At 45.2% G+C, this 27,802-nt stretch overlaps 1 protein-coding gene across 1 annotated transcript in view; it reads right to left on the reverse strand.

Annotated features, from left to right (window-relative positions):
- Positions 1 to 27,480, reverse strand: part of PDLIM2 (PDZ and LIM domain 2) — a 52,205-nt gene extending 24,725 nt beyond the window's left edge. Inside the window, exons 1-3 of the mRNA XM_060250699.1 lie at positions 27,462 to 27,480; positions 14,082 to 14,220; positions 3,918 to 4,069 (exon numbers count right to left, since the gene is read on the reverse strand). Of these exons, the coding sequence (XP_060106682.1) occupies positions 3,918 to 4,069; positions 14,082 to 14,174 (245 nt within the window). The 5' untranslated portion in view covers positions 14,175 to 14,220; positions 27,462 to 27,480. The remainder of the gene's footprint in view (positions 1 to 3,917; positions 4,070 to 14,081; positions 14,221 to 27,461) is intronic.
- Positions 27,481 to 27,802: the final 322 nt, after the last annotated feature.

The raw sequence follows: 27,802 nt of genomic DNA on the forward strand, positions 1-27,802 counted from the left end.
ACACAATAATGCCATGAAGCATGCAAGCTGGAGCATGCCAGGGTGCATAAAAGAGGTATAAGAAGGTGCTCCACCAAGGCTCACCCAGCAGGTGTTGGGGTGGAGGGGGCAGTTTAACTCAGATACCTACAAGAGGAGTGGCTGCTCTAAGCAGGGGAAGGTGAAAGGTGTAAAGATGCTGCCTTTTGAAGGAGGAACCTGAACTAGGAATTCCCCAAGGATTCCCTCAAGCAGCACTATCTTGACTTAGCTTGCCAACACCTGGGGCAACAGGCCAAATTCTGGAAGCAGCCAGCCATCATAGGGTGGGGAAGGAGAATCTCTGAGTCATGCCAGTAGGAGACCACACCCTGGACAGTGGCCTGCTGTTGAACAGATTTACACGGCGTGCCCATCCTCTTTTCCTCCTCTTCCCCCGCTTCTCCCTTCCTCCAAGCAAGTCTCACATACATACAGTCTGAACCACTGGGCACAAAAGAGTTTGCTACCTGTTTCCCCGCTCTGGGTTAAGGCCAGCAGGCACTTTGCCCCAAGGGCTACTTTACAGCTGATAGCTTTCCAGTCACATGCTGGCTCATGTGGGATTATTTCAGGCCCAACTGGATTTATGCAATAAGCCCAGGCAAATTCCAGCAGTGGTGGGGCCTGTAATTCTTCTTACAGCAGAACCTTTCGCCTCCTCGTGTGCAGTCGCTTGGCTTCCTCTAGACTTTACCCAAAACAAGAACAAGCTTTAACTAACAAATCCGGCCGTTAATGGTTGAGAAAAGGACATACAGGGTGAACAGCCCAAGCTCCAGTGGGCTGAGGTTTTGACACACATCTGGTCTGTGGCTCCTTAACACGGAAGGCCTTGCCCAACAGCTTCCCAGAATGCTACGCCTCACTCTGGAGAAAGGCTCCCACTCATAGCTGGGGAAACTTAAGAAACTTGCGTTCTGGCTCTCTCTGCTGGAGTTGCCACCAGCCCTGCAGCTAGCAGCCACAAGGGGAGGGGGCCATAGGGGGAAAGATTAGCCAAATCAGGCAGAAGGCTGGTGACTGCTCCTCCCGCCCCTCCCATGTGATTTGGACTCCACTGATAAGCTGATCTGTGGACCCTTTAAATGGCATGGGAGGAGCAGCGACTGCTCCTGGGTGCCCCTCCCATGGGATTTGAATTGTGCAGGAGGGAGAGGGGCAGTCAGGGGGGGGGTAAGGTGCCCCCCCAAATTGTCAGGGGGCCAGGCACTGTGGGCCCCTGGTTAGCTACAGGCCTGGTTGCCAGTGCCACTGAGTTTTTATTTATTTATTTAGTATTCGTGCCTTTTATTTAGTTTAGAAGGGGGGGAAATCATTCCTGTTGGCTGGCTATTTTAAAGCCCCCCTTCCCATTAGTCAGTTAGGCCTTTCAAGATGCACATGTATGAAAGCAAGTTTGGCTAAGTTTCCTCCTATGGGAGATTCTGCACTCCCAGTGTTGTCACATGAGGAATGCATACATTCCTGGTCAGGTTTTCTAGTCCTCAAGGTAGTGGAAAGGAATCTGAAGCCACAGAAATGCTTAAAGGCAGAGTGGACCCCTCTAAACAAGTTTTGCAGGTGTCTGTCTTCTATGCTCTCCCCTTACAGGCTAACTTTATCTTCAGGTAACCCTTTGCTGCTCTTTTACTCCCCAAAGCCGCTTCTCTTGTTCTGTCACTGCTGAATCAGGGCTTTCCCAAACCATTCAGCGGCAAAATACACCCACACTGCAGACATAAATAAATAAAGTTTTGCAAATTAAAACAAGTTGCTGCAATTTATTCTAATGACAGCATTTGAACTTCCTTGGCACAGAGTGTGTGCACACACCAGCCCATGTACAAAATGTATTAGGAGAATATCCTGACCACTAACAAAGGAGGACAGTCCTCATGTAAAGGGCGAACCCAGCTACCACTTCAAGTAGCCTTCAGTGTGGCATACGCAATCAAAACACTGTCCCTTTCCTCCCCTCTCCATAAACAACAGCCCCCGGGGCTGGAACCAGTCAGACCTGGACTGCACTTAAGGACTGCCAGAGCTGCTGCCTCCCTTTCCAGCTAACCCACTCCAGCTTCGCTGTACACCATTTCCAAACCACCAAGTCTCAAAGCCAAGAAAGCAGATCCTGAACTGTGTGCAACAGAAACTAATATCCAGACAATCTTCAAGCCAGAAAAGCAACTGTTCCACAAGCCTTTCACACTCTTCCAGCTTAAAAGGGCCTTTCTCCATATGGAGCCATAGCTCAAGTTCCAAGGACACACACTACTCACTTTCCTTCTCCCCCCAAATCAGGGATTCAAACAATTCCTCCCTGCACCTCCCAAAGCACATCCAGTATGATGGCTTTGATTTCATCGATTTGCATGCACCTTTTCAGTGCTTCTGATCCCTACAGATTAGCCATATGCCAAGGTGGCCTGCAGCTGGCCATTTCAGGGTGGGAAGTCCTACAGTACATGGGGCAAGGGAGGGAATATCATAAATCTAAAGTCAAGCAGCAAAAACCTAAACAGATGCTGCCCATAGTTGTTTAAGACTATTTCAATTTACCTTTTAAAGTTTCAGTTTCTACTGAGAAGTGCCCTAGTGCCTTTGCACTTATTGGCTAGAATATTAGGAGGTGGGGGCTGGATTATTTTTTTACTGAGATACTGTAAGTGTGCTGATCTTTTTTCTCTCCAAGCAAGAAAAACTAGAGCCTTCTTTTCAATCTGAACATTCATGGAAAGGGGCTAGGAATACATCTAAAAGGAGTATATATGGCTTTATAACAACACCAATTATAAATAACCAACTTTTAGTGATGTAGGCTGGTGTCTCGGACACTTCCCACACTGCAAGTTGCATGCTGCAGGCTTCACCAGCTCTCCCTTCCTTTCCAAATGCTCACAGCCCCCCCCTTTGGATGATTTCCACAATCTTTCTGAACATACAGTTGAACATATAAAGTTGTCATATATCAGATTAGACAACTGGTTTACTTATTCTGTTTATCCTGCTTGATCAGCAGCATCTCACCAGGGTCTCAGATGCAGTAAGATCTTTCCCAGAGCCTCCTATCCAAGATATTTTAACTGAAGATGTTGGGGGATTGAACCTAGAACTTTCTACCTGCACAGCTACCAATTCTCACACTCTCTTCTCCACTCCTGCTGAAACCAATTTATCGCTTGTGTTGCAAGCAGTATCCCTTATTCAACTTGGCCCGTCACAGGCACTTGGATCAGGAGTCACTTCTTTGAGAGAAAATTACTGTAAGAGGCTGGCTCTTTTTTTCTTGTGGCACAGCATTTTGCAGAGATGACAAAGGGAGTCAGAATCACACTTTGGGCCCTATCTGACACAAAAATATCTGGACACTCTGTTGAACCTTGGTAAGATCAGTTTTGAAAGACAGTACTAATGGGACCAGAATCAATCAGGGACCAATTAAGCAGCAGGCAGAGAATTCCATGGTTGCCATCTCCCACTAGTAAGGGGAAAAGATGAGCCACTGCAGTATCAGAACTGAGAATCAAACCCAAGAACTAAAAAAGCCTCCCTAGTCCTGTTACCCAGTGGCACAACAACAGTTCTTAAGCTCTCTGAAATTGTAGAATTGAAGATTTGTCAAGTCTCTCACTTGTTCTCAATCCCAGGAGAAACACAAAAACAGAGAGAAAAAAGACTTCAAAGTTCCCTGCAGGAAAAATTGTCCAAACCATGGGTATCCTTAACCATCAGAATACCTCACACACGTCAGAATGATGGGTATTTGTGCTTAGCATAACTTCCAAGGATACCAGGGTGAAAAAGCTTGATAAAAGTGGAAAACAATCCAGCAGGGATTGTTGAAGGTATTCAGAGGATTGAAAACCCCACAGCAACTGCAGGTGATTCATCTGAGACCAGCTTGACGGCATCCTTACCTGTCCACCTGCAGTTGCAGCTGCCCAGAGCTCTGCTTTATCTTGTTCTGTGCCTCCACATTAAGCATCTCAGCAGTGCTCTCACCATTGATGGAGATTATGACATCGCCGGGCTGAAGGTCACCAAGGGCTGCTTTGCTGCGTTCAGTCACCTGCATGCATGGAGGGAGAAGGGAAGTGCACAGAGTTGAGGACACAGAACAGCAGTCTTATCTCAAATAAATCAAGGAAAGGACAAGGAAGATAAGCAGGCATTCTAAAAAGGTAAAAGGTAAAGGTAAGAAATATTATCTGACACAAAAATATCTGGACACTGTGCTGAACCTTGGTAAGATCAGTTTTGAAAGACAGTACTAATGGGACAAGCACAAGCACCGGGTCATTACCGACCCATGGGGTGATGTCACATCAGGGTGTTTTTGTGGTAGACTTTTTACGGGATGGCTTGCCATTGCCTTCCCCAGTCATCTACTCCTCAGTAAAGACAGGAGCTTCCTGGTGGGGCCTGGAAATCTTCTGGAATTACAACTGATCTCCAGATAGGGTTTCCAGCTCTAGTTTGGGAAATAACTTGGAAATTTTGGGGGTTGAGCCTCAGGAGGGCAGGGTGTAGGGAGGGGAGCGACTTAATTGGGGTATAATATCATCAAATCCACCTTGTTTCTCTAGGTGAACTGATCTGTCACATGGAGATCAGAATATTTCCAGTCACCACCTGCAGCAACCCTTTCTCCAGATGACAGACATCAGCACTGCTAGACAAGATGGTTGATTTGGAGAATAAGCTCTATGGCATTATACTCCCAATGAGGTCCCTCCCCAGTCCCTGCCTTCCCCAGCTTCCATCCTCAAATTTCCAGGAGCTTCCCAACCCAAAAGTGGCAGCCCTACTCCTCAGGGCCCTCAGGGAGCTGGAAAGGCATAGCAGGTTTTGCTGTGCTTGCCTCTATTGGTTCCATCCAAAATAGTCAAACAAATGCTATATCTATGGATCAGTTAATAACATGGACTAAATTAACTGATACTCTGAGTCTACACATTCACCCCTATTAAGAATTTTAAAAGGGTGTGCAGCTTTATGATTAATAGAAAGAGCTAATTAAGCCTGGCGGAAAAGTTCTAGAAGGTAACTCTGTGTTAAGGCTACAAAAAGTTATTATATATATGTACACGTGTGTGTAGCTCAGCTGTGAAGCAATTTCGGTACAATATCTTTAATGTACAAACTGAGACAGTGAAGAGAAAAGTGGCATGTAGTCCATTGCGGATAGCATTTGGACAGATGGAAAAAAGACTGGGAAAAGAGCATGGGTATCTACTGAAAAAGATGAGCCCCGTGGCGCAGAGTGGTAAAGCTGCAGTACTGGGGAAGGCAATGGCAAACTACCCCATTAAAAAAGACTGCCGTAAAAACGTCATGATGCGACGTCACCCCAGAGTCAGAAACGACTGCTGCTTGCACAGGGGACTACCTTTACCTTTATCTACTGAAAAGTATGATGGTTGCAGCAAGATAATTTACTACAAATACTGGACATTACTGCTTCACCACCAGTAGCGGTATGGTTAAGGAAATGTTGGTATACTATGATTATGGACAAGCTTACAGTATTTAAACAGTTAAGAGGAAGGAAGTTATATATTCAGAATTTATAAAAAGGTAGAAGCCTTTTATTAATACCTGGAATATGTCAAAACCAAAGGTATTATGATGCAGCCCAATTATCTAACAGTTTAATGATGCTAAAGTCAGAATCAGCACTGCAGTGGATTATATTAGAACAGTCTTACTCATCTGATAAATACTTAAAAGAAATTGTTTGGGTTACCATGGTAGAAAGATCACCTATGATTAAAGATAATCCTTTTCTTATTAGTACCTTGATAGGAAGAAACTACACCCTTCTCCATCACCATTACCAGTTTTTACAGGGCAAACTTGGTTTATTCCTGCACAATATAATTCATTCCCACTCTTGAGGAAAAATGACTTAACCAGATTAATTAATATTACTAAAAATGGATTAATCTTGGAGAAAAACAAGTTAAACCAGAAACTTTAACTTCACAGTCCCATGGTTTCTCTATCTGCAATTAGCTCATATGGTACATCAACCCAACATAAAGTTAGGACTACTAACTTTGAAGCAGTTTTAAAAAATACATGCGAATTCTAGAAACATCTTATTTCTAAATTAATAATACTTTCATCTGAAATCTCTCAATTGCCAACTTATACTAATTATTGGCATAAGGAATAACAACATATTTACTATTTCACATTTGGGCTTCATCTCCCTTCCAGTGTAAAATAATAACCATCAGGATACAATTCTTTAAACTTTTATCTAGGTGGTATTTACCTCCACAAAAACTACATAATATGTTATCAACATCCTCTTCATCTTATTGGAGAGGTGTGGAGAGAATGGATCCCACTGGTGTTGCTGGTGGAGTTGTAAGTTTGTACAAACGTTTTGGTCATTAGTCATATAACAAATCCACATCACAACAACATTCAAATTACTGCTGGAGGCTGAAATATTGATTTTAAATTTATGGCATAATAGAACAGCCTATTCAAATAATAACGAATTAATTGAGATTTTATATGCAGCAGAGCATGAGTCATGGTTGGCAAATCCTGGAAAAGCAATACGACTTATCAGTTTCTGAATGGATAAACAAGGCATGTGAATTATGCATAATGGATAAAATTAATAATAATAATAATAAATTTATTTTTATATCCCGCCCTCCCCCGCCAAAGGCAGGCTCAGGGCGGCTAACAAGACATGGTATGCACCATGATTACGGTAAAATACAATCATTACTATAAAACAATTAAAATAGTTAAATTACATTCATAAATTAAGTTAAAATTAAATAGACAGTTAAACCATTATAAATTATAAATTTCGGTGCTACAGTTCAGACTATGTGTAGGATGGCTAGATGTCGTTTCCCGGGTTTCATCTTAAAGCGAGCTGAAAGAGGACAGTTTTGCAAGCCCTGCGAAACTGATTTAGGTCTCGCAGGGCTCGCACCTCCTCTGGTAGTTGATTCCACCATTGGGGAGCCATTGTTGAGAAGACTTGCTCCCTCATTGTTTTCAATCTAACCTCCCTTGGTCCAAGATTTTGAGAACTAGATCTCAGTGCTCTCTGAGGAACATATGGGGAGAGGCGGTCCCTAAGGTAGGCAGGTCCTCGGCCATATAGGGCTTTAAAGGTAATAACCAGCACCTTATAGCGAACTCGGTATATAATCGGCAGCCAGTGCAGCTCCCGCAGCCTAGGCTGCACATGTTCCCACCGAGGTAGTCCCACTAACAGCCTGGCCGCCGCATTCTGCACTAGCTGCAGCCTCCGCGTTCGGTATAAGGGCAGCCCCATGTAGAGGGCGTTACAGTAGTCTAGCCTCGAGGTGACCGTTGCATGGATCACAGTTGCCAAGTCTCTACGTTCCAGGAAGGGGGCCAGCTGTCTCGCCCTCCTAAGATGGAAGAAGGCGGATTTAGCAGTGGCAGCTATCTGGGCCTCCATTGTCAAGGAAGGCTCCAGTAGCACTCCCAGACTCTTGACCCTGCGCACTGGTATCAGTGACGCACTGTCAAAGGTTGGTAGGGAGATCTCCTCTCCTGGCCCGCTGCGACCTACGCAAAATTACTGACTATATTCTTTTAAAAGACTCAGTTTTGTATACTTCAAGTTTTGTTCCAACATGCTATCCATTCCTAGATTATTTATCAACTAAAGAAGAATATGCCTCAATATTAGAAACTATTAATGCATTATATTGAAGTAAAATAGGATAATGTTACGGGTAGTAGTAGGTAATCTGTTAAAGTCAGTGCCGTAGTATGTGTCAGCATCTGCAATTTATAGTTGTAATCTCTTTCTCAGTCTCACATTGTTATAAAGAGTTGTCTGTAAGTATCTAGAGAAATAAGGGTCATTAACTAGAATTACACAGGTAAACTTAAGTAGACTTTAGAATATGCTGTATGCCTGTCTTGTAATATTTATAGTTATTAATTATATTAAATTAATTAAAATATTTAACTTTAAAATACATTATATCTGTATTTTTTCTTCTTTCTGTTTTAAGCTTTGTAATTATATATAACAACTACTAAAATGAATATGATGGGGGGAAAGGTCCTGTTGCAGCTTAAGGACTAATACAATGCTGACATGGGGTTTCCTAGGCTAGAGTCTCTGCCTTATGCATTTGTCAAGTGGGAAGGAAAAAAAGAGTTATCCACCATTGCTTTATGCCATTAAACTTGGAATAAGCTAGTCATGGTACTGAGGTCCCAGAGAGCAGAACGCAAGAGGGAAGACAACTTCCTAATGGGGAGAGGAGGAGGTATGCCAACTTCCATGTTACACAGAACTCCTCAGACATTCACTCTCTATGCAGCTGAGCACTAGATAAACCAGTTTACAAGTGGAAACAGTTAAAATGGAAAAAGAAAAAAACGGAGCTTCACCACCAGGCCTTTAGAACACCCCAAGGTGTGACAAATGCATGCGTCCAAAAACATATGTCTACTGGAAAAGATGTTTTATGCAATAAAGATTATGACTAATTATGTTACATGCCCTTCATTCCAGCATACATAGTGTTGGTGTTTATGGGTAATTCTGTAGAAGGAGCACAGCTGCCAAACGTTTTGCCAGCTTCTAAAATGAATATGCCAATTATTTCCAAGGTTACTTGAAGCTAGGGATAGGCATCAGCCAGCTCATGAGCCAAAATTCAGGCCAAACTTGGAAAAGTTTGGTGCTCAGGAATTGATGTTCGGGGAAGGTGCATTCCTCGAACATTTACCTGACTTTTGGCTGGTTCAGTTTAGCTGTTTGGGGCCTGGGCTAGCTATTTAAACCTAACAGAGTGGTATGGGGCCTGCTGCTCAGGTTTTAAAGGTGTGCTGAACTGGTTTGCTTTGGGTGAGGCCTATTTAGTTTGGAGTTCTGTTCGGGAGCTGCCCCAAACCTCAAACTGAATCGCCTTTTTAAAGTTTGAGCCCAGCCTTACTTGAAACAGCAAAACATACAGGGACTGTGCAATTAAGGGAATGGAAAAGGTAAAAATCCACAAAGTCTTGGATTATTACCTTTCATTATCTATCTCAAACAATTATATAGTTAGCACTCCCATAGCACTTACATGGTTCAAATGCTGCATGCACATCATTCACCACAGTAATGATATAATCTGGATATAAATAAGTGCAGAAGTCTTGACATTTCTTAATCTTCTTGGTTCCCCAGTTCAGTTTTCTGTTCAGCAATTGACAAATCTTTGTTTTTTATTGCACAAAAGTTTGGCAACATCATGTTGCACAGCAATGTATTACAAAGATGTAGAAATTAGTTAGATTACTAATAGAGCAGCCAATGGGGTGTAGGGGCTAGAGTCCCTAGGACCAGGGACACCCAGGTTCAAAGCTCCCGTCAGCCATCAAGCTCACTGAGTGACCATAGACCAATAGTTTCCTTTCACACATAGCCTACCTCACTGGGTTGTTGTAGTTATAATATGGAAAAGATGTGGGGCTTCTTGCAATACAGCCTTACAATACAAACACCATTCAACATGTATGCCTTTGATTATGACATAAGGCTATAGCCCCGTGGCACAGAGTGGTAACGCTGCAGTACTGCAGCCCATCAAGCTCTCTGCTCACGACCTGAGTTTGATCCTGGCAGAAGCTGGGTTCAGGTAGCCAGCTCAAGGTTGACTCAGCCTTCCATCCTTCCGAGGTCGGTAAAATAAGTACCCAGCTTGCTGGGGGTAAAGTATAGATAACTGGTGAAGGCAATGGCAAACCACCCCATTAAAAAAGTCTGCCGTGAACACACTGTGATGCAACGTCACCCCAGAGTTGGAAATGACTGGTGCTTGCACAAGGGACTACCTTTACCTTTTTTTAAAATAGGTTGTAACATGCCTGTATGTATACAATATGCTTGACCTCTGAAGAAGGTCTTTTGGAGCTGAAATGTGTAAGGCCGCATTGTTTTCCACTTGTGCTTTATGTATTTTAATTTGTAATGAGACTAATGTTGGTCCCCTAAATGTTTTAACTGTTTAATAATAAATACATGTATTTTTGACAAGTTTGCATTTCAAGCCAGCTTTCTGCAACATACCATTGAGAATTAGCTACATCTGTAGGGTTAGGATACTGGGGATTGAACCAGGGACCTTCTGCATGCCAAGCCCCCCAGAGAGTAGTGTTGGGAATGAAATTACATCAGACCAACAGCAGAATGCAAATCCCAGCAAATAACTGGAAGTGTCATCATATTGTCAGTATATCAGTTCCAAGTATTTCAGTCACACCATGGAATGACACTACTACCTTTTTGAACAATTTCTCCCTTGCCAGTAGACAACAGAGAGGGAGGCCAGTCTTCCTATACCTTTGTATTCTGTCTCCCTGCACCTGAAGAAGAGCACTGTGAAACCTGAAAACTTGCACATTCCTAAATAAACAGAAGAATGTCAGAGCTACAGCTCTCAAAATGCAGCAGCCAAGTTTCCTACAAAGAGTTTGCTCACATTTATGATGAAATCTTTCCGGAATGCTAGCTCACTTAGACAGATGTTAAATAAGAAGGCTACTGCCAATGAAAATGATTTTGCCCTAGAAAGCAAAAGATGCTTTATATTCCTCGTGGTAAGACAAAGCTGCTCTGTTCCTTAACACAGATCCAGAGAAACTGGCCTGCAAGAAGAGAAAGGGAATCACAGGCATGCTTTCAGAGAGGGGCCATGGCTCAGTGACAGAGCATCTGGTTTAAATGCAGAACATCCCAGGTTCAGACCCCAGGATTTCCAGTTGAATGAATCATGTAGCAAATGATGCAAAAGATCTCCACTCTAACCTGAGACTTTGGGGAGCTGCTGCCACACAAAGCAGACAATACTGACCTTGATACAGCAATGCTCTGACTCGGCATACTGCAGTTTCATGTGTACACATTCGTCCTGTGGATCATTTACAGTTAGCCTGGGGTAAATCCAGTTTAATATGCAAAGGATTAATCAGAGGCTAAAATGAACATGTTGTTAAGAAACAGCCCCTAACCTAATCAAGTATATGAGTCTTGCAGATGATTTGTCTCAATTAATCCCAGAAAAACAATCACATAAGCAACAGCAGAGTTCTCTTTGCATCTTTGTATGCAGACGAGATGGGGAGAATACTAAGCTCCCCACTAACATAAACCAACCCAAGACAGAGATTAAATGGGACATGACTGAACCATTCAAAACTTTTTTGGCAAAGCAAAAAAGTTTGTTGATTCAGGATAGCAGCATCAGAAGTCACCTACAAGCAGCCTAAGTCACAGGAACAAGTCTCCACAGTAAAACATGCCTTTGGGTCTTGTCAGAAGCTTGTCCCTAAATGACTAACACACACAGTCATTCTGGCATCATGGAAGACTAAACTCAGGTAGACTGGGAAGTCACAAGCCAGGAGCAGGGACCTCTGCTTACACCACAAGGGTGCTTTGGTTCAGACGTGGCCAGCAGCATTAAAGATGAGTTTTGGTTAATCTGCTGCTACCTTATGGAATGCTAAGGTTGCCTGGGGAGGGCTGAGTTTGGGGAGGGATTGCCATAGAGTTCACCTTCCAAAGCAACCTTTTTCTCCAGGGGAACTGACTGCTGTTGGAACTGGAGATCAGCTGAAATTCCAGGAGATGTCCAGGCCCCATCTGGAGGATGGCAACCCTGAGTGCTGGACAAGGCAGTGGGTAAACCAGTTCCCACTTTTGGTGCCACTGGCCTCTGAAGCACCAGCAAAGCTAACATAGCTTGGTTCCATTTGCTCCTGGCTGCCCGTAGCCTTTCAGGGCAGGAGACCAGCAGGAACTTTCCCGGTAAGTTCACAGTCAGCCCCCCCACACACACTAATCTTGGTGAGAAGAGCAACGTGCCAAGGCACAGTCTACTCCTGAGCCAGGCCAAAACAGAGGGGAAATTCCCTTAGTCAACAAAAGCATCCAAGGCAAAGTCAGGAAGAAATACATTAGACCCCTCCTGCTTGCAGTCATCCTGGACACAGAAATCCCGTTCCCATGGAGTAGGATTCTTGAAAAGATGGTAAACAGGATCTGTTCTCTTCATTAGTCTGAAGGGTCATGCTTGGCTCAGGGCCAAAGCCAGAGAAAGAAATGGCTTCCTTTACAGCCTCGACCCACAGCCCTCCAAAGCAGACAAAATGCTCAGCATTCCAGGATGTCCTGCAAACCCCATAGACATTGTGAGGGAACAGCCCAGCCAACCAAACTTCTCTCTCCAACTTCTCCAAAGGAAATTCCACTCTCCACTCCGAGCTTGCTGCAAAGCTTTCAGCGAGACAGAGCATAATTGGTCAGTGGGAATACAGAGCTTCCTTGTTCAAAGGCTTGCTGTGGCTTCCAGCTGCAGTCCAAGCTCTTGAATCTAGCCTTGTGGGTAATGGGAGCTGCGTTGCCAAAACTCTGGTGGGACATATAGGCTACCTCCTGCAGCCCCACCAGTGATGCCTCTTCCCAAGCAAAGCTCTCTCAGAGTCTTAAGATCATGCACAGCACACCTGTTTGGCTTCATTTCTGAGCCAACCTATTATCCTGTCCAAGCCAGCATTCTGTATCCCGTAGGAACATGGAATACAAAGACCAGACAAGATCAATTCCCTGCATTAAGACCAATCTACATACAAGGCTGGAGGGAGTGTTAAGATTCCTGGATGTGAAATACAGCTGCAAAAATCAGTCATGGAAAGAGGGGCTATATGGATTGGGACTACAGCTGGAGTAGGAGGAATATATTCCCTTCTGCGCCATTTCTCTGATTGGAAATACCTGTCTCTCCTCCGGAGTGCTTTAAGCCCCAGGAGGGGAAAAAAGCAGGTACCAGTACTTTGATGATTCAAGCAGCTGGACTGTATCCAGAGAAACAGCAAAGGGAAGAATTAAATCCCCATCTTCCCTGCCTCCAGAGTCCTGATCCCCCTGTGACTGCTTTTTGCCCATAAAACATATATATTTTGTTTGTAGTAAAGTGGGTACAAGGTGTATGAAGAAGTTTTAGGAACCCAAGCAAGAGAAAGTGGTAGAGTAGAAACCTTAGTAGAAATATTGTTTGGATTTCAAAATGATCTCATCAGTGCAAAGCAGGGCTGAGGATGGAGCCTGCTGTCAGGGCTACCGTGCTACCAGAGAGCACTCTGCAGATGCAACACCTGGAAGTGACACTGAACAGAAGGGAACTGGGCATGAAGGACACATCATGCTGCAAGAAGGACTGACTGTGACATCTCACCTCTTAAGAGGTTGGGGGGGGGTTTATTCTGCTTGAAGGAACACCTCCCTCAAGACACCATTCACCTGTGACATTCACACCTTTAGTTCTAGTCACTGGAACTGCATGTTGGGTGGAAAGTCTGGCTGCTTCAAGGCAATGGCTCTGAATAGAATTACTTTGGCCAAGGGTTCTTGGACCCCTCCCTCTGCAGCTAGCTTTGCCTGAAGGCCTCTTTGAGAGTGTTAACATGTAGTCCTGACTGGGATAGCCCAGAAAAGCTACTTGGATGGGAGATCTCAGAATACCAAGTTGGAAGGGCAGGGCAGGCTTTATTTGGCCACCTTCCTGAATATCATCCAGGCTCCCAGTAGAGGTTGACATGACTTTCATTTGCAGGCATACACACACACACATTACAAAAATACCAGAGAGAGAGAGAGAGAGAGAGAGAGAGAGATGGTAGCAGAGAAGTCAAATCCCCAGAATGCACTGACACTCTATCTGCAATCATTCTTGAATCTGGATTGGCAACTGGGTGACACCCATTCAAGAAGCCCAGTGTACACTTAGAGCTGTCGTTTGCGGATCCTTAACCCTCTTGGAGGTCAAGTCTTTCCTAAATTAGATTCCTCAAACAGCAGGACACTCTCGTTCTATTTTCCAGCAAACTAACAGACATAGGTAATGTTTCATGCAAAACCTTATCTTTCTCTATGATATTCACTGAGCACCAGTAGGGCAGAAGGTAAATTTTGATGTACGGCATGGACATACATTCAAATGACCAGCATTCGCCACCAGAACTAATACCTGGCCCTTTAACATATCTGAAACAAATCTCAGGAGGATTCTTACCTTAGATACCGTGATGGGCTTCCTAAAATCCCTTCCACCATTTATGCGAAAGCCCCAGGGAGCAGGGCCAACAAGGTTCACACTCACAGACATGACAGCTCCACGGGAACTGGAAAAGTGATCACAGGATTCTTTGGGCCTGAAAAAAATAAGAGAGAAATATAGAAACGTGGGATTTTTAAAGCACTTTGTACAAGGAAGAAGGTGCAGTAGAACTGTGGATATTATCTGTTAACATAGTAGACTTGCAATGACTTCTAGGAGCATTTTATTTCCCTCTCATCCACTATTTCCTCCTTCCTTTCCACAAAAGCCTTGATAGCCTCTCCCCTTTTCCTGCTTCCTTCTCTCCTTCCCACCCACCAGCTAACTGACATTTATCTGTCGCTCTATCTTCAGCTTTTCTTCCTTCTCTCTGCCTGGTAGCCTCTCTCTTGGAGAACTCTGGACAGTTCCAGCTGTCCAGGACTCAGTTTTGCTGCGCTGGCCAATGGTCTAACTTGCACAGTGGGGAACCTGCAAGGACTGGGGGGGGGGGGAGCAACTCACTTGCCCCTGTATCCCCATCTCCAACTATTTTCTCTTTTCTTCATCCTGGCAGCCCCCATATCCCTACTTTTGCTACTTCTGTCTCTTCTTCCTGTCCACCAACCTACCTTTATCTGCCCTCTGTTTTCAGCTACACTGAATAAGTATCATACCCTGCCTTTCTCCACAAGGGGACCCAAAGCCACTTACATCATTTGCCTCTCCTCTCATTTATCTGTACGACAACCTTATGAAGTAGGTTAGGCTGAGAAAGTGTGATTGGCCCAAGGCCACTCAGTGAGCACCATAGCAGAATTGGGATTTGAACCCGGGTGCCCCAGATCCTAGTCTAAAACTCTAACCACTGCACAACACTGACTTTCATGGCATGGCTGCTTTTGAACACTAGGAAGCAGCTAGTCCTGGGTGAGTCATATAAACCGCAAGGGAGCAAGATTTCCATTAGTTATGGCTGAGTCACAGAATCATAGAGCTGGAAGGTAGCCCCAGGGTCATCCAGTCCAGCCCCATGCACAATGCAGGAACTTCACAAATACCTCTCCCACACACTCCCTTCCTGCCCTCTTTCTCATTATCTGCCTAATTCACAGTCAGCATTGCTGTCAGATGGCCATCTAGCCTCTGTTTAAAAACCTCCAAGGAAGGAAAGTTCACTACTTCACAAGGAAGCCTGTTCCACTGAGGAACTGCTTTAACTGTCAGAAAGTTATTCCTAACGTTTAGCCAAAAACTCTTTTGATTTAATTTTAACCCACTGGTTCTGGTCCAACCTTCTGGGACAACAGAAAACAACTCTGCACCATCCTTTATATGACAGCCCTTCAAGTACTTGAAGACAGTGATCTTATCACCTCTCAGCCATCTCCTCTCCAGGCTAAACATACCCCACTCCTTCAATCTTTCCTCATAGGACTAAGTCTTCAGACCCCTCACCATCTTCGTTGGCCTCCTCTGGACTCTCTCCAGTTTGTCTATATACTTCTTAAATTGTGGTGCCCAAAACTGAACACAATACTCTAGGTGACATCTAGCCAGAGCAGAGTAAAGCAATTCCATCACTTCACTTGATCTGGACACTGTACTTCTGTTGATACAGCCCAAAATCACATTTGCCTTTTTAGCTACTGCATCACACTGCTGACTCATGTCCAGTGTATGGTCCACTAAGACCCCTAGATCCTTTTCACACATACTACTGTCAAGACAACCCCCACTCCTGAAAATAATACTGGCATGCCATATGTTGACTATGATGGCATCTGGATTGCCTGTAATGAGTGAAAGATTAGTGGCAATTTCAGCATTGGATAGGTCAGGTGGTTGAGCTTATCAGGGCCTGGCAGGTCAGAGCACAGAGTCAATACTAAAGCTTCTTGGTGCCACTTTTTAAAAAATTCTGTAAAGGGCTGAGAATGGGCCCTGGGGAAACTATAGCTCAGCTCCTTGCTCCTGGCCTCTTTCCCTGAGATTTAACTCCTTCCTTAAAGAACAACATTAAAACTCCAGATCAGACTTCAAGGTCTGGCAATCCTATTCCTCCCCTCAAGCACACTGGAAACACAAGTGAGAACTGCACGATCCATTTAGACAAGAAACGCTACAGTCCAATGAACCACAGAGTGGTCCACTAGATGAACCAAGCCATGCACAAGGTAACAAGGGCAGCACACCAGAGAGACACAAAGGAGCAGAGCAGTGCCTCTTACTGGCATTATGCACCTGTCCTGATGTATGTGACCCTCCCAAGTCAGCAGGCAGAAGTACAGGGCTGGTGCAACTCATATTTTCCTTTGTCCATGGCCACATCATCATGATTACCTATGGAAAGCTTCTCATTTCCGCTGAGACCTATAAGCATGGGCATAGCAGCAGTATATGAATGGTTTAAACCCAACTGGTTCCTCCAATGACAGCAGAATGAGTCTGTCTACCCACAGTCAGGACATGAGACAAATTAAGACTCACCAATACTAGCAATGCCCATGGGAGAGCTAGAAATACAGTTGTGAAGTCAGTCTTCAGATGCTCATCCTTTCATGTCTCTTAGGGCTGTTCCAAGCTCTGGCTTTGGAAATTATTGGAGCTCTAGGGGCAATGCCAGCAGAGGGTGGAATTTGGAGAAGGTAGAGGGCTCAGTGGTAATTCAACAGAGTTCATCTTCCCAATTTGCTGTTCCTCCAAGACATCTGAGCTGAGCATTCTGGAGATCAACTGTAAGTCTGGGAGAACTCCAGGTGCTACCTGGAGGTTGGCAACTCTATCATTTCTACCACTTCCTCTCTATAAGAGAAGTAACTTGTTTGTCTACGTAGCTCATAAGGCCACCATCTACCTTGATGGTGCAGAATAACAAGAAAATGTTATCTTTGGAGTCCAACCTCCCAGAATTGTGATTACTAGCAGGCACAGAACCACTGAAGTCACAAAATCCTCCACCCATGTTGCAAAGACAGTTCAGTAGACCTAAGACTGCCAGCCTCCAGGTGGGGCCTGGAGATCCCTACAGTTTACAGCTCATCTGCATACTATAGAGATCAGCTCCCCTGGAGAAAATGGCTGCTGTGGAGATTGGCCTATATGGCATTATACCCCATTGAAGTCTCGCCCCACTCCCAAATCTCCAGAAATTTCCCAAAGCAGATCTGGCAACTCTAATGTAGACCCCAGGTCTCAGGCCTACCTTTACAACTCCAACGTGAGGCACTGCACGGTGATTTCTGCTGAAGCAACGAGTCTGCAGGTCCCACTTTTGCAGTGTAGTCAGTACAAGTGTCTCCAGAAGAGGAACTGGAAGACTCAAAGGTGATTGGTTCCTACACCACGTGATGTGACCAACATGTGCCTTCCTGTCACAGGCCTCATATCCACCACAAACATGAAAGTTCCTCCTTGCAGGCCACAAACACTTGATGGGGAAACAAACTATAAGCAAAGAAGGTGCTTGAACAGTCATATAGATCTAACTAGATAAGATTTAAGTGAGCTACAAGAAGGAACACCACCAGCAGCTACAGACATGCGCTCCCCATCTGAATGTTAGGACTATCTTGGGTTACTGATATACAGCACTTAGAGCATGTAAATCAGTTATCCTACCAAGCTGCGCCAGTACCCACCCTCAATTTACATTCTGCCCATGTAAGCAGTGGCAAACCACAACATTTGATTTGGTCACCCTAAGGCCCTGCTCCCACTGAGGCCTTGGATAAAGCACTCTCTCTCAGTGTATCCTGCCTCACAGCACTGTTGTGAGGAATATACCGCAGCCTTCTAAATAAAGGATACTCCAGCCATTCAAGGTTGCAAGAAGCCAAAGGTCCTGAAACCAAAATGAGAGATGCAGCAATGGAAGCTCCACTTGCTGTTTCTCCAGGGCCTAAAGCCTTGGGGCTCCTTTATCTGCCAGTCAGGGCAATTGTTATTTTGTGCAAGCAGAAGAGTAGCTAGCTGGACCCTTAATATACTATCACGGTCCTAAGCCTATGAGAAAGGAAAAGAAATATATGAAACTGTATAAGGCCAGATTTACTGCTGGCTTCCCCCTACCAAAAAGGAAGCAACTGGCATGGACTTGCTTCTGCTTCTTTTATATTGAAACTGTAATATTTTACTGGCGTTTTATTATATCCTGTTTCAAAAAAAAAATTAAAGCCTGCAGGGCTAGCATGCAGCATATACATTACAGAAGATAAGTAGGATTGCCAATCCCCAGTTGGGGGCAGGGGATCCCCCAGTTTGGAGGCCCTCCTCCTACTTCAGGGTTATCAGAAAGCAGGGAGGGGGCGGAATGTCTGCTGGGCACGCCATTATACTCTATGGAGACTAATTCCCATCGGGTATAATGGAGAATTGATGTGTAGGTATCTGGGGCTCTGGAGGGGCTGTTTTTGTAGGTAGAGACACCAAATTTTCATCATAGCATCTGCTGTCTCTCCTCACCCCAATTAGGGTTGCCAATCCCCAGGTGGGAGCAGGGAATCCCCCGGTTTGGAGGCCCTCCCCCACTTCAGGGTCATCAGAAAGCGGGGGGAGAGGAGAGAAATGTCTGTTGGGCATTCCATTATTCCCTGTGGAGACTGATTCCCATAGAAAATAATGGATAATTGATCCACGGGTATCTGGGGCTCTGGGGGGGCTACTTTTTGAGGTGGAGGCACCAAAGTTTCAGCATAGCATCCAGCGTCTCTCCCCAAAATGCCTTCCAAGTTTCAGAAAGGTTGGTCCAGAGGGTCCAATTCTATGAGCCCCAAAAGAAGGTACCCCTGTCCTTCATTATTTCCCATGGAAGGAAGGCATTTAAAAGGTGTGCAGTCTCTTTAAATCTGATGGCCAGAACTCCCTTTGGAGTTCAATTATGTTTGTCATGCCCCTGCTCCTGGCTCCACTCCCAAAGTCCCCAGATATTTCTTGAATTGGACTTGGCAACCCTACCCCCAATGGGGATAGAACCTTGGGGGTTCTACTGGAGCCTTCATTGTCAATGGAAGCCCAGATAGCGGCCACTGCCAAGTCCGCGTTTTTTCATCTTAGACGGGCGAGGCAGTTGGCCCCCTTCCTTGAGCGCCAGGACCTAGCAACAGTGATCCATGCAACGGTCACCTCAAGACTGGATTACTGTAATGCCCTCTACATGGGGCTGCCTTTGTGCCGAACCTGAAAGCTGCCCCCGCCCAGGACCGGCCCTGATCAGCACTGACACGTTCCGCTTAGCCGCATTCATATAAATGCTTGATTTCACTACATGGTGAGTGGCAACTGTGTGCATGAGTGAGAGAAAACGGACAGCACTAAAATGAATTGTATTTTGAGGTCCCACCAAAGTTCCATCTTGTGTTAAATTTACTTTCCCCTCTATTGCATAGGGTTGCCAGATATGACTCAGGAAATATTTGGGAACTTTGGGGATGGAGCCAGGAGACTTTGGGGGCAGAACCAGGAGCAATGGTGTGACAAGCAGGATTGAACTCTAAAGGGAGTTTTGGCCATCACATTTAAAGGGGCCACACTCCTTTTAAATGCCTTCCCTTCACTGGAAACAATGAAAGATAGGGGTGCCTTCTTTTGCTGGCTCACAGAATTGGACCCCCTGGTCCAATCTTTTTGAAATTTGGGGGTGAGGGGGGTTGAGGAGAGGCACCAGATGTTATGCTGAAAATCTGGTAACTCTACTTCAAAAAACAGCCCCAGCGCCAGATAGCCTGGGATCAATTCTCCATTATCCCCTTTAAGGAGCAGTCTCCATAGGGTATAATGCAGTGTCCAGCAGACATTCACCCCCACACACACACACACTTTCTGATAACCCTGAAGGGGGGGAGGGCATCTAAACTAGGGAATCCCCTGTCCTCAAATGGGGATTGGCAACTGTACTATTGTAACAAGCTCTAGCAGGGATAGGGGGGTGAAGAACTGGTCTTAGAATCCACAGATTGGCAAGTACTTGTGATGTCAACAAAACAACCTCTCTTTCCACTCCTCCCATTGCATTACAATAAGAGGCCCTTTGAAAGTTCTATCAGGAATGGCCCATTCACATATCCATACATCACCTCTCCACGTCACAGAGTGATGAACACATGTGCCTGAACCAGACCTGAGATCATCAGACTCCACTGCTTCCAATCCAAAGCTGCCTGAATTTACTACCCTACGCAGAAGTCAGGGGGGGGGGGTGTTGAGGTCAAAGCATATCAGCAGGAAACAGAAGATAAAAAGGGAATGCAGGGACTGGAGCCAACATGAGGGAAGGAGCAGTACAGAAGACCCAGATGTTGACCAGGTACTAACCTAGCTAAAACCAAATGGAAGGCCCTATCTAATTGGGCTTCAGAAGCCAGCAAGTGACAAAACAGGAGCATATCACAAACATACCTGTTCTCCATGTTATGGTAATATTGTGTGAACAGAGAGATTCTAATTTCTCTGCAATGGCCTTTGATAGCTGGTGGCTACCTACTTGCTTGGGTGGTACATATGAACATATGAAGCTGCCTTATACTGAATCAGACCCTCGGTCCATCAAATTGTCTTCTCAGACTGGCAGCGGCTCTCCAGGGTCTCAAGCTGAGGTTTTTCACACCTATTTCCCTGGACCCTTTTTTGGAGATGCTGGGGATTGAACCTGGGACCTTCTGCTGCCCAAGCAGATGCTCTACCACTGAGCCACCGTCCCTCCCATGGTAGCTGAAGGAAATAGTTTGAATGCAATCAAGAAAAGAGACAGAAGGCCATTTTTGCAGCTGATTGGCAGATGGAAGCCTCTAAGTGGAAAACTGGTGTGCTGTTGCTTTTAAGGAACATGGTGCTGTTTTAAAGGTCAGTATTGTCAACATGCTTCTTGCCTGCTAGTTCTCCCCCTCACCCCCAGTACTGAGTTCATATTTGTAAACCAACAGGTACAAGATACATTGTGTATTCCAGACTTGCTCCATGCAGAGAAACTGTGCTTATAAAAGGTTGCCTTTGGTGTTTTCTATGCCTGGAGTGGGGGAGGGGCAGCCCCAGGGTGTATTGACAATTGCACAAAGACAGCTAAAGCCAAAGTCTAAAGCTAAAGCCAGATGTAAGGTTCTGAGCCAGCATGTTGTAGCAGTTGGAGTGTTAGACTAGGATCCTGGGACATGAGTTCAAATTCCCACTCTATTACAGAAGCTCACTGGGCGACCTCAAGGCCGTCACTCTCTCTCTGCCTAATTTTCCTTGCAGGGTTATTCTGAGGAAAAACTGGAGGTTGAAAGAATATTTTAAAGAAAAGCCGAGTATGTATAAATGAAGTTGCAGTTGCCACTGCTAAAGCAATTCTGGGGCAACTGTGACTTCCATGGGTGTTCCAGTGTTTCTTGCAGTCAACCACATGATATGTGTGCTATTAACGCCCACAAGATATCAGGTACATGCACCCAGGAAGCCCAATCAAGCCACGATTTCTCAACACACATAGACTGATTCTTGAGAATACATGGCCATCATTCATACTTGACATGATCTGACACAGGAATGGCTGGCATATCTGTGGCAAATGCAACTGCTACCGGCTATAGTGTAGGGCTGCCAACTTCCAGGTGAGTCCTGTTCTCCTAGAATTGCATCTGATCTCCAGACTATAGAGATCAGTTCCCCTGGAGAAAATGGCTGCTTCAGAGGGCAAAGTCTACAGTATAGATTTTAGGTGAAATCCCTCCCCAAATTCCCCCCTCCAAAGGCACTGCCCACAAATCTCCGAGAATTTCTCAGGCTAGAGCTGGCAACCCTATTACAGAGTGATATGGCCTTCAGAACACTGCTATTAATCCTAATCTGCAACTCAGGTCCCACTTTTCATTGTTTATCTGATACATAACATTACTATTGATATTTACCAGCTCCACCTAGATTTATGCCCCCTCCCCAAATGGGTGTCTTGGTCTCTCTCCAAAAGATGAGTAAGAACTGCCACTTTTGGCATGACTCACTCCACTCAGGTCATGACATGAAGACTGAAGGTTAAGGATGAGGAAGAGTTAGTAGCAGTGGGTCAGCCTTTGGATGAAGCAGGAGGGCCAAGTCAGAGAAAGCTTGAAAGAGGGAAGGGCACTTCATGGCACTGCACAGGCAGACAGAAGCAAGAATTTAAAGGCAGAGACCCAGAGGTGTCCTTGCCTCCAGCAGAAGAAAAGAATAAGAGCCAAGTTGTAACATAAAGACTAACAAAATTTGTGACAGGGTATGAGTTTTTGTGAGTCACTGCTCACTTCTTCAGACATTGCCTTGAGCAGTAAAAGAAAAGGCTTATGGGGAGAGTGGAGGGGTTCACTGCTGCAAGAGGGAAGGGAGAACCCTAGAGACCTGACTGTCTGTGCCAGACATTAGGTGCCGCAGGCCACATGCTTTCCTCTCACCACCAGGAAGCATGGAGGGGGGGAGGTGTGTGTGTGTGGGGGGAGAGAACAGTGCAGGAAGTTCACTACCACAGGCCTTATTCATACACTTTGTGGTTGGACTGGAAGGTCTGCAGCTCTGCAAACCTTCCCAGAGAAGAGGACACTGAGCTGACACCTGGGCAAGCATGTCACTGTCTGCTTACAAAGTATACTTTTTTTGCTGGAGGGAAATAACCGTCTTGGCAAGGGCTAAAGGACCTAAGCCATAATGAACTTTGTACATTGTATGTTGGAGGAAAGACAGGCTGGGACAGGGAAAGATCCTTTAGGGGTTGCCTTTCTTCCCTGGATAGCACCTTTGTCTTCTCAATAAGAGACTACCCCTAGATTCTCCCCCACCTAGCTATTAGGTAGCACTTCAAGACATACAGGGGACCAGTAAGAGACCAGGGGAAACCCAGTGCTGAAGCACTGCTGGAGTTGAGAGTGTGATCTAGAAGAGTGTTCAGATACTCACAGTGGGTTCTTCAACCGTTCTATGAGTTTTCTGCAGCCAATCTTTCCTCTACCAAATTAAAACAATATTGAAAAGCTACAGCATTGCAGAGCTCACGGCTGACTAATGCCAGAGGTGTTAGTGAGTAAGCCGATACCCATGGTTGGTGCCATTGGCCAGGTCTGAGGAAGAGGAGGAGAAGAATTGGTTTTATACCCCACCCTCACTATCTGAAGCAGTCTCAGAGTGGCTTACAATCACCTTCCCTTCCTCTCCCCACAACAGACATCCTGTGAGGTAGGTGGGGCTGACAGAGCTCTGAGAGAACTGTGACTGACCCAAGGTCACCCAACTGGCTGCATGTGGAGGAGTGGGCAATCAAACCCAGTTCTCCAGATTAGAGCTGCCGCTCTTAGCCACTACACCAAACTGAGCAGTCCCCTCAACTCTGACTTGTAGTGCCAATCTCAGCTTGCTCCTGGGCAATTTTAACTTTCCAGTCAGCCCCTGGGAACTGTGTATGAGTCTCACTAGGCAGTCCCACTACAAAACAGGATTTGAAATCCTAAGGATGACAACATTTTAAAAATATTTGAAAGCCATATACCTGTACTCTGACCCCCTAGGGTGCTCTTCCAACAAGACCTTTCTGTTTAGTACAGACACCCTGCTCAGAGAATGCTGGCAATGCATTGTGGCTGAAAGGGTAATCCAAAAGAGTTACATTCTTCGAAACCCACTTATGTCTATAGGCTTAAAAGGGTGAAACTGTGTTTAGGACTACACTTAGAAGACTCCAAGAGATTAAAAATTCAAATCTCATCTCAGTCACAAAGTCACTTGGAGCCTTTAGTAAAGTCACCTGATTTTAGCCTCAGCACCCATTTGCAACATAGGAATAATACCAGCCTAACTTCACAAGGGTATGACAAGGATCACAAGGTGCTGCAAGACAGCCAAAGATACCAGGTGTTTGAAACACATATAAAGGCTACAACCTTTATTACAATAAAATCAATTGTTTCCCACCTGCAAAATGGTAACATCTACTGGAGTGCAGCTGAGAAGCTTGAACCACTTGCACTGAAAATACAGTCATCAATTAAACTGAGATGGAAATTGTGAGAGACAGAATCTATGCTGAAAGGAATAGACTGTGAAACAGTGACACATTCTCTGTTTCAAAACTCCAATCATGGTATCATTGGAGAAGGGAGTAGAAAATAGATACTTCCTCAAAACAAAAAAAAAACAAAAAAAAAGAATTGCAGATTCTCAAATTATGAGGTAGAAAGAAGGATTATGGATTGAGGATGCAACAGGATCCATGTCACTTACTCAAAACTCAAAGAAAAAGATTCATAAACCTGAACAGTTAACATTAAGTCCGCAGTATGGAGGAGGGGCTATAATGACCTACAACCTCTCCCCAGTAGATATTCTACAACCTTTTTTCTGAATATTCAATTTTTCATTTAAAAAAAGTTACTAGTCTTCTGAAATATGATTGAAAACATGCAGGCAGTAAGAAATAACTTTGCTCTTACCTTTCAGTGTCCTAGACCTGGCTAATGACCACAAAGGCACTTAGACTTTTAAACTCTTATTCCTTCCCCCTTCAAGATCGATTTAATTAAGTCTACCTGGATGACCCAGGCTAACCAGATCTTGTCACACCTTGGAAGCTAAGCAGGGTACATGGAGGCAGGTAATGGCAAACCACCTCTGTTAGTCTCTTGCTTTGAAAACTGGATTTCCATAAATTGGCTGAGGCTTGATGGCACTTTCCACCAGCACATTAAATATCCTTGTCTTTTCCACAAGGATGTTTAATGTGATTCTCCTCCTTCTCAGTTCCCTTAGGACTCCACACTGCCAAGTTTCTGAATACACACATTCTTGTACTATATAAGACAGCATTCTCCAGTGCAATCCTAGTTTTATACCACAAAATTATGTAACTAGGCAATTACAGGCAGTTTACTGAATGTGCCAATTTTATCCTGTTTGTCTCCAAGGAATGCATAAAGAACCGCAGAGGCTCAGGAAAAAAGGCACTTTTTGTAACCAAGAGGGCTAGAAACTTGGGTCCCGGAGCATAAACCCCTCCACAAATATTTCTAGCCAGCTGAGAGCAAACAGTTAACACCTCATCTGGTTAGAAGTAGGGGAAAGGAAAAAGGAGAGAGATTGAGTTTACAGCAGCTCAACCACAAACGCTGACTTGATGTATAATTGCAGCGGGATTAAGAGTTTATTGCTTTCCCGGTTATGCTGGATCGAATGCTTGTATGGATTCAGCACAGCCCTTGGCAGTGGCTCTAAAGTACATTTCTCTCTGTTCTCCCTGTGGAACAACTTTCTCCAAAGCATGAAGGGGGACACTGACCAGATAGAGAAGAGGAGGCTGCATTTTTGCACAGGTGTAGGCAAGGCCCGCATGTATGCCTTGCACTCAGTAAAATCATTAGTCTGCCAAGAAAAGCAGAACCCTGCAGTCTGTATACATTTACATGATTTATTTGCTCTGACTAGATACAGTAAAGAACAAGGAACTCAAGCAGAGGACTGAAACACCAACCTTTTTTTCTCTGTTGGATATTATGTACAAATGCATCTCTTGCCTCTGAGTTTTCAACATGAATAGCCCACCTGTCTTTGCAGCCTGAAAAATTACTGTTGAATCCTAGACATGAAACCTCCATGTGCAAAGGCAGCATATCACTAGGAAAGCCAACCAGAGGGGGAATCTATTACCTACATATGCTATTTGGGAGCTTCTCAGAAGTATTCGGATATCTGCTGCTGCAAAGCGAACCCTGGACTAGACAGACCTTTGGCCTGATCCATCCAGGCTGTGCTTATGTTCTTATCTGAACCTGCTTTGAGAGAGGGTGGGAACAAAAGGTAAACATACAAATACCTAAAACACTTTGAACATGTGAGAGATGCCGCAAGCCCTCCAGTCAGGTGAGAAGTACCTGACTATGGCAGCCAGAGGCATTCTGGGGCAAAAAATGTAACCCCCCCCCCCAAAAAAGGGCGCACACTGAGGAGAAAAGGGAAAAGGAGGCTGCCCTCCAGGCATCCTCATCCAGTTCTCCAGAGACAACTGAGAACAGCTCCTCAGGATGGTTTCAGCACCAGTTTTATCCCTGCTGCTACCCTGGCACTCAACCAAGGCTTGGACTCCCCTCACTACCCTCCCGCCATAAAGAGTGGTGTGAGGCAGCCAAATATACAACCACAGCAGACACACCAGTCAGTGTGCAGGAAGAGGGGAATATCACGCTTCAGAGCTAAAACAAGATGTGTGGAGTCTTCAACTGGCCCAGCTGATCTGTCCCTTCCCCCTCAATTTTTTTTTTTGTCTACCTCAAACACAGGAGGGGAGGCTGCCAGCAGTGGGGTTTCTCACTGGGAAGGGGGTGTGTGTCTTGTATATGCTTAGGAACACTCTGCTAGTTTGAAAATATGTTCCAGGGCAAAGACCTAGCAAGAGGCAGGTCTCTCAAAAGGGGCTGGATTAACATATCCAAGGGAGACCTCTTTCTTGGTTATCCTCAGGGTCAATAGTCAGGGGGTAAACTGGACTCCCTACTGCCTTCCTGATACAATTTCCCCCTCCCCTTCTATCACCAGAATATTTATGGGCCTCGGTTTATATACAAGTTTCCCAGACCTTGTCCAGAGACATAAAATAACCTTGACGAACCTGAAGAGTCTAGGGCCACTCTGTATTTGGATTTCAGGAACCCCTCATTTTGCTTAGAGTACCGCGATAGCGGGAAAGTGGGATTGTAAAATGTAACATAATAAAAGCGTCGCTCAGCAGCAAAACAGAGCAGCCGCCAAATCTTTTCGGCCTGGAAGGGCTGCAGATTAACAGAAGCGCGTCGTGATCGGTGCAAAAGAGCCCTCTCAGCATCTCGGCGTACGGTTTGAACCTGGGTATTGTAAACGGCCCCTTCCTCGCATGCACCTCAGACTGTTTGTTGGAAAGTGTGAGCGACGGCAGGAACGCTCCATCTAGCCCTCGTTGCGATCTCGCCGCACACGCACACCACCAGCAACAGAGAAGGATTTCCCCCCTTCATCTTTATTATAGGGAAGGAAGAAGGGGGAACCCTTAGGACTCACTCTCCCCACCTCAGCTTTTTATACCCAAAGAGGCAAAACTGCAGAGTATCCTTCAGCACCCAGCACGCAATGTTAACTGCTTTATAACCTGCAAAAAAAAAAAAAAAATTGGCAGAGAGAGGACTTACCTCGACTGAAGAGCTTTGCACTGCTATGGGTCACTCCAGAAATACTAGCTCTTTGGAAGGAGCAAAAAAAGATCAGGCAAATTCTGGAAGAGGCGCAGAGAAGAGACGATGAACTTTAGTGAGCTCAGAATACAGTCGCTGCTCGAGCATAAAGGGAGGAGGAGGAGGAGGAGGAGGAGAAACTGCCTGCAGTTGAACAGAAGCTTACTGCGGTGCGTCTTCAGCGGCTTTTCCACGGTCACCCTCCTCTGAAGGGGCTGGCAGCTTGCTAATTAGGCTATTGAACGACACTGGCAAATTGGGGGGGAAAGCAGCGGACGAGCGCCGCCTCCAGACGCTAGCGCGTCCCTGCATCTCCAGAGAGTCTTCCTTTAATTGCCGGTTGATATTTACTCCTTCAGTTTGCGCCACGCCCCAAGGAGAAGTTTGTGCCTGCCTATCCGGGAGAAAGCCAAGCAGGGGGTCATGGAGTTCTCAGGCAGCCCTGAAAAGCTTTTCCCGCACTCTCAGAGTCCATCTAAACAAGCATCCTGTTTCCAAGAGTGGCTA

The sequence above is a fragment of the Heteronotia binoei genome, chromosome 12 (genome assembly GCF_032191835.1).
Source record: "Heteronotia binoei isolate CCM8104 ecotype False Entrance Well chromosome 12, APGP_CSIRO_Hbin_v1, whole genome shotgun sequence".
Lineage (NCBI taxonomy): Eukaryota > Metazoa > Chordata > Lepidosauria > Squamata > Gekkonidae > Heteronotia > Heteronotia binoei.